This window comes from Microtus ochrogaster, chromosome 4 (assembly GCF_000317375.1).
Source record: "Microtus ochrogaster isolate Prairie Vole_2 chromosome 4, MicOch1.0, whole genome shotgun sequence".
Taxonomy (NCBI): Eukaryota; Metazoa; Chordata; class Mammalia; order Rodentia; family Cricetidae; genus Microtus; species Microtus ochrogaster.
Genome location: NC_022011.1, coordinates 76,464,422 through 76,472,128, shown reverse-complemented (window position 1 = coordinate 76,472,128; position 7,707 = coordinate 76,464,422). Strand labels below are relative to the sequence as shown.

General features: G+C 39.1%; 1 protein-coding gene across 4 annotated transcripts in view; it reads right to left on the bottom strand.

Moving 5' to 3' along the window:
* The window catches only part of LOC101992922 (sodium channel protein type 2 subunit alpha), a 118,504-nt gene that overhangs the window by 32,335 nt on the left and 78,462 nt on the right, over positions 1-7,707 (bottom strand). For all 4 annotated transcript variants that reach the window (XM_026778687.1, XM_013345868.2, XM_026778686.1 and 1 more), the window contains 3 exons: positions 7,511-7,684; positions 5,358-5,714; positions 2,146-2,625 (listed from right to left, as the gene is read on the bottom strand). In XM_026778687.1, the coding sequence (XP_026634488.1) occupies positions 2,146-2,625; positions 5,358-5,714; positions 7,511-7,684 (1,011 nt within the window). The remainder of the gene's footprint in view (positions 1-2,145; positions 2,626-5,357; positions 5,715-7,510; positions 7,685-7,707) is intronic.

The window sequence follows — 7,707 nt, the reverse complement described above, 5'->3', positions numbered from 1 at the left end:
TTCCTTCCTTCCTTCCTTCCTTCCTTCCTTCCTCTTTCCTTCCTTCTTCCTTTCTTTCTCCTTCCTTCCTTCCTTCCTTCCTTTCTTCCTTTCTTTCTCCTTCCTTCCTTCCTTCCTTCCTTCCTTCCTTCCTTCCTTCCTTCCTTCTTCCTTTCTTTCTCCTTCCTTCCTTCTTTCCTTCCTTTTTTCCTACCTCCTTTCCTCCATCCTTCCTTCTTTTTTCCCTTCCTTTCTGATTTTTATTTTGGTGAATGAGTACATTTCTTTTCTAGGAATTTTACGAGTAAACATAAACAGACTCTCTAAGGGAATCATTCTAAATGCAAAAAGGCTCTTGGTCAATTTCTAAATAAAGCATTGCCCTTTCCCCAAAAATGAAGCGGATGAAAATTATACCCTTGGCGGCAGCAACAAAATGCGAACACTCTCATTCATTTACATTATTATCACATTGAAAGTCTGTTGGGAAATTTGCATGTGGCTGAGGGATCGCTTTAATTTGCATATTACCCTTCAGACACTGAGCAGAATATAACCAACAAAACACACTTCCTGGTGATGTATTTTAAAAGCAGTAGAAGGAAACAAAAAAAAAATACAAAAACAAAGAGGCAGAAGCTTTTCTACAGTGGTTTTTTTTTTTTTTTTTTTTTTGAGCACCTACAAGCCTCCTCCAGGCCACTAGCATGTTCCACACTTGTGACATGAAGTGGAAGTCACAAACTCCGCAAAGGCATGCACTTTCCCTTTTAAATGAGTAGATAGTTTCTATTAAAATCTACACAAAGAAATCAGCAGCTAAATTCATTTTCCTTCAAACAAAAGAAAGAAGTTGGGGTTGTCAGCCTTGCCTGACCATGCTCTAAACGACCCAATCTAGGAGCAGCTGTGCATGTCCTTAGAGTACTGCCAATGGATGGGCGAGGGACGCAGCTGAGTAACATGCAGGCCAGTCAAGTCATTTCGACACCGAGTATTTTATATATGCACAACTTGCTTTGGTAACCTGGGTAAAAGTGATGGCTCGAGCCTCTGGCGGCTTAAAAAACACCAGAGCGGCATTCTTGTCGGCTCCAGCTTGGTCTCACGCCTGGGAGAAGTAAGAATGATCAGAAGTGAAGGTCACCGTATTATAGCACTAAATTTCTCTGTGAAAGGAGGTTATCGTTCAAGCATGGATGCAGAATCATTCCAAAAGTTAAAAAGAGAAGCAGGCATCCAAGAATCACAACAGGAATTGCATTAAATACAGTCAAAGCCCCACCACCTCCAGAATTAGGACATGGATTTTAAATGATATATTCGAGGTACTGCAGAATGCTGATAAAGAATCAAGCTAATTTGGGGAAAACACAAAAGAGTTCACACCCTCTGGGCCATTCAGTTATTTACCCTTCAAAAATACATTGATTTAGACACTCATTTTTCCCTTTGACTCGGGGGTTAATAAGAAAACACAACACACATTCACTGGTATTGCTAAAATCATCTCACAAATCAAAGACTGTCTTATGAAGACACTGAATTGGTAAGTTCAGAATTTGTGTTCAATAAGATATGGAGGCTTTCTGTGCATACACGGGTTGACTGCACTCAATTGGGTTAGACACAATTCCCTATCACAAACGTCTCTTCCTTAAAAAAAAAAATCAACTTTAGGAAACACAAAACTAAATATCATCAAGCTAAGCTCCAAGTCAGTTTAGCATGAGTTAATAGATCTTGAGAAACTAGATACTATTCTTTTATGAAGTATTTCACTACAGGCAAGAATACAACAAGATGAGAACAAGAACCATTTTTTCATTAGTTATCTTTCAGGAATACGAAAACCATTATTGTGGAGAATTATAAGGAAGAAAGCAAACACACTGAGGCAGTATCCTAAACCTCTTTTTAAAATGCTTAGAAAAATCCTATAAATACTGCGAGTTAGGAAAGCGACTATTTGAAAAATTAAGCCATGATGACATTTGCCTAGCCAGGATAACCTAACATTAAATTATCAATCATCTCTACTACATGAATGTTACAGTAGATATTTCCTGTTTTCTTTCAGGGAAGCAAAGTGTAATATAAAATATCTAGTAGTGTTAAAGCCACAGAAGCACGCACCAAGATAAGCCTTTATTTTAAGATTCCTACCTCCTTGCTTTCCTCCATATCTGATTCGCTGCTGAACTCTTCCGTATTTAAATTTTCAAAGTCAGACTCTCCGACGGCAATGGGCACGGTCACAGTGAGACTGGGGTTGTTTATGAATGACATGTAGTCACTCTCATCTACTACATACTTCTCCACGCTGCTGCCTATGCCGCTGGTCGTCCCGTTTCCATCTTTGAGGTAATTGAGGTCTTTGCCTATTTCTATGGTTGTGTGGTTGGAGATACAGCTGTCTTTCTTGTTGTTCAGATCTTCAAGGGGTTTGATTTCATCCAAAGCCTTCTGCTTTCTCACGAAGGCCTTCTCGATGAATTCACGGATCTTCCTTTTAACAAAGTCGATTCCCCTTTGCATCCTGCCCACAGCTATCTGGAGGTTGTTCATCTCATTGTCATCATCTGTGGCGGCAAGGTTGTCAGAGCTGAAGGAGCTGAGGAGCAAGGCCAAGAAGAGGTTCAGAACCTACAAAGAGAGCGGAGGGAGAGCCATCAGACAGCCTGCTTTCCTTGCGTCCACTGTGAGACATGGCATTCCCTTCAGACATCCCCCTTAAAGATGGAGTCTCCCGAAACACAGCGAAGTAAAAACAAACAGCTGGCTGACAGCAAATACTATTCAGACTCTATTTCTGGTTCATTTCAAAAATCACTAAGCTGCCATGGCATGGCACTTCCTTATCAGCTTTACATCCAGAAGAATCTAGACAACCCTGCAGTCAAAGAAACACGTTCTTTCAGACACTTGCTATTTTGAACATATAATCTGTATTTCTTAGGAGAGTGAATATTTATTCTAAGTTGATTCCTCGAACCAAATAGAACTCCTGCCTACTTAAATCTGTTTTGGCTTCTGTAGCATTGCAACATTTTCCACTTTGGTAACACGTTAAATTCCAGAAAACTGTATTTATTGCTGGAGTGACAGTCCTAATTTTGTTTCAAAAAACTTTGTAGTAGCTGTCTGTGTTCACATAACAAAAATACAGTAAAGACATAGTTGCTATATAATAATATTGTTGCTAATATTGAATAAAAATGACATTTGTGGTATCATCATCTCTAAGTCTGTAGACCAGGCAGGCAACAGAGGAATCAGATATTGTTGGGAACATAGCTGTCTTTATTTCTTCCCCAGGGTTTGAGTGACACAGCCCTTGATTATTCAGGATAAAACAGGACAGCAATGAAATGCAAGGCTATTAGTACAAAAGTGGACGCTGGAAGATTCTAGTTAAAATTTCAGTGACAATGGCAGTGATGTGTGTAAGGTTAGAAGAGTCAGCCAGGATGAAAGCAAGTCAGGTCTATACTGACCACCTGTCAATCACCCTGCCGTGGCTCTGACAGCCGTACTGAGACCTACCTGTCCCTCTACTTCAGACATTTATTAATATCTTTGTTCTACTCTGACTCACCTTTGAATTTCTTACTTGGGTTTTACATAGATAAAATAAGGAAAAAATATTAAATATTCAATCTGAGTTTTTATCTGTAAGAAAGCTGAATTCACAGTGCCACAATTATATTTGGATTTAATTTTGTAAGGTTTATTAATGAGATGTCCTTGTCTATCATGAAAATTTTTATCTATGTCATTGAATCCTCCCATATGATGTTCAATATTGGACTTGTCTTTCTTGTTTTGTTTTACTTTTAATCAACATACAATGCTAACATGCATTTGTAGAGTAACACTGTAATATTTTGAGATATATACATTCCTTTTAGTAAGTAGCTTTTTGTAAACAGATCACAGCCCAGTGAGTGCGGTTTTCAGGATTTTCAGGATTATGGGCTGTCTTCTCGCCCTCTCTCTGGTACTGTCTGAAGTGGAGCAGGCTAGCTGTTGAGGAATGGGGACACACTGAACATAGTGGACAATGAGGACTACTGAGAACTCAAGAACAATGGCAATGGGTTTCTGATCCTACTGCACGTACTGGCTTTGTGGGAGCCTAGGCAGTTTGGATGCTCAACTTACTAGACCTGGATGGAGGTGGGGGCTCCTTGGACTTCCCACAGGGCAGGGAACCCTGATTGCTCTTCCGGCTGAGGGGGGGGGGACTTAATGGGGGAGGGGGAGGGAAATGGGAGGCGGTGGTGGGGAAGAGACAGAAATCTTTAATAAATAAATTAATTAATTAAAAAAACAATTCTATGAAAAGAATCTATAGCCTTCTTTCAACAGCCAGTGAAGAAATGGAGCCATTTGCTGACAATCAAGATATGGAGCCTTCTTGGAAGCTGCTCCTCTCATCCCAGTCAAGATTGTGGCCACATTAAACATCTTGACAGCAATTTCAAGACTGGCTGAGCTTCAACAGCTCAGATGCTCTTAATCCTTAGCTTGCATCCATGGAAACTGCCCAGTCTTCAGGGTTTGATGTATGAGGCTTTGCTCCTTCTACTGTCCTGTTTGCCAGCTGCAGGGAGCACTGACTGTTCCTTAGTTTGGGGACAATCGTCTTTGTCCCCATAGCTTAAATCTTACACCACAGCTATTTCAGATCCACCTTCTTTAATGAAAACTGAGCCTTCCTAGCAAAACAATATTTCCATTATGTGAAGGTAAAATACAGTGCTTTGCTTTCAAATTCTGAACATGGACTCTTATCTCAGATAATGTCCTGACACTGAGTTTCATTTTTCTTATTATCATATCCTTGCTTCGAAGACCCAGTACGCAGTTGACTTACTAAAGAAATTATAAAGACTGAAATTTATAAATACAGAAATTAATAAATTATAAATGTTACTGACTCATGCTGTAATTCCTAGGTATGAGGAGCCTCTGAATATCAGTCTGCAGTTGAGAGGTTCAGTAAGATTTCATCTTGAATTTTGAGGAGACCCAAAATTAAAACGTTTTCCAAAGATACCATTGTTAACAATTGTAAATAAAATGAGTTATTTTGTTTATACTTCCATATTTGTATGGAAATATAAAACCAGGAGCATTCTTCACCATAGAAGAGTAGGGAAGAATTTTGGGTCAAGAGGCATTTTGGCTCAAGAGGGTGTGCAAACCACTGACGTCTAAATCATGCATGGCTCCTGCAATCTTATGTAATAGGCAACTGGAAATAAAAGCCTTCCAAAATCATCTTTCCTAAAGCATAAAACATTCTTCATTCAAACAGTTGTAAAACCATATTATTTGTGACTGAATAGGAGAAACATGATTTTACTACTTACGACGAGGTTGCCAATCACCATGACCATCATGAAGACAGTGAGACACATGGTCTGGCCCGCGACCTCCATGCAGTCCCACATGGTCTCAATCCACTCTCCACACAGCACGCGGAACACGATCAGGAAGGAGTGGAAGAAGTCGTGCATGTGCCAGCGTGGAAGCTCACAATCGTTGGAAATCTTGCAGACGCACTCCTTGTAGCTCTTTCCAAACAGCTGCATGCCAACCACAGCGAAGATGAAGACAATGATGGCCAACACCAGGGTCAGGTTGCCCAGGGCACCCACCGAGTTGCCAATGATCTTGATGAGCATGTTCAGTGTGGGCCAGGATTTTGCCAGCTTGAAGACTCTAAGCTGGAAAAAAATAATGGAAGAATATTGTGAACACCTTGCCCTGCAGAAGCATCTGTATTATTATTTACAGCAGAAATATATGGCAAATATTTATCAACTGTGGAATGATGAATTATTTGTGTGCCAAAGAATTATCTGCCAGATGTAGCAGATATTGTATACTGTGCACACACACACACACACACGGTCAGGTGGTAAGGAGGGAAAGGACGCTATAGAAGTATTTGCATTCTTTTTATTGTCATTGCTTGTTTGTTTTTAACTAAGACATTTAAAGGTTGTGTAGGTCAATCCACAGCGACTCACTTTCAAAGAAGTAGAGCTAGTTTTTAACAGCCCAGAGTGACCGTATTTTTCAGTATAGTTGAAAGATGTATGGCACACACTGCATAAGTTAAAATAGAAAGACGAATGCGTTTCTTGGAGGGTTTGCATGATTTTCATCTAGCTGTATCTTTGGTTGCTGTAATATTAGACTATACTTTTTTAGGATTTATGTTAGAAGGAGGCTTTTTCAACCTTGATGTCTTGGGTAAGTTAAGAATGAAGTCATTACAGAGGGTACCTGTCCCCTTGCCACTGGACCTGGCAAATTGGTGGTGTTGGTTGGCAGAGGTCCCTCAAGCATCATCATCAGTTAAATAGCAGAAGCATTTTATTTTCGATGCTTAAGTAAACATCAGGCAGACAGTAGTGCGATATCTAATGCCACCTAAGTGCCTCATAGGAACGAGTAGAAGCCCAGATTGCTTAATTCATTCCAAGGGATAATTTATGAAAAAGCACTTGGTACATTATGCAAGATTATAATGATACTGGGATCCCCAGTTCCCTACACTGTATCAGTTATCACAAAGGTTTACTAAACATTCTTTCTAGAGAGTCATTGTCTATATTAACCTGCCATTATAACTATTCTAATTGTTTTCTGCAGTTCTTGCATCCTTCTAGTTTCTGATTAGATCCATAACTCTCATTGAAGACTAGGGAAAGATATCATAGTTCTAAGGAACTCAGCTCAAATTTGAACTCTGAAATTCATAAGGGAAGTACCAAATAAACATCAAATCAATGTCTCGAGATTAACTAACAGTGCAATAAGTCACCTATAAGAATTTTTATGTAACTATACTCAACCTTTATTATTCGAAAATAGAACCAAGCCCCAGTCAGAGCATATACAATAAAATATACCAAACCTTTAACAGAAGTGTGTCAAATCATGTGTAATCTTTTAATTTAAAAAGAAGCCAATAGTTACAAAATAAAAAGATCAAATGAAAGATAATTAATTTAAAATCAAAATACACTGTAGGTAGTGCTTCTCAGAGAGCAGGTTTGATAACTTTTTGATGTGGTTGAAGGAAAAATATTCACGGAGTGATTTTGTTTTATTCTCCTCCATCCCCATACCCTATTCCAAGTATTAGTTTCTCAGAGGATGAAGTAGACAAGCCAAGGCCCCATTGGCACCTCATGTTTGGTTACACAAATCAGATAACTGTGTTGACTATGGTGATTGTAATCTGGATTGATATGTGACTCCCCTTTTTCTTCCACCAAACTCATCATTTGATTGCGAGAGAGAGAGAGAGCCATTATTGTTTGTTTATTGGAACAGAACAATATATTTATCAAAGCCATCATGAAGAAAGAATTGCATTTCACGGAAGGGCACTACATTTTCATATGTTTTCAAATTATATTATATTTTTGAAATATGTTGAGCCTGTTATTAGGAAAGAAAGAAGACTAATTAATTACAAAGTTAAGTACAGATACTGCTAATTAGTTACCAGCCGGAATGATCGGAGAACTGACAATCCTTCCACGTTGGCCAGACCGAGTTCCATTAAACTAAGGCTCACAATAAATCCATCAAAGATATTCCAGCCTTCTTGGAAGTAGTAATATGGATCCATAGCGATTATCTTGAGAAACATTTCTGCTGTGAAGATCCCAGTGAAGACCTAAATGACAAATGTGGCGGATT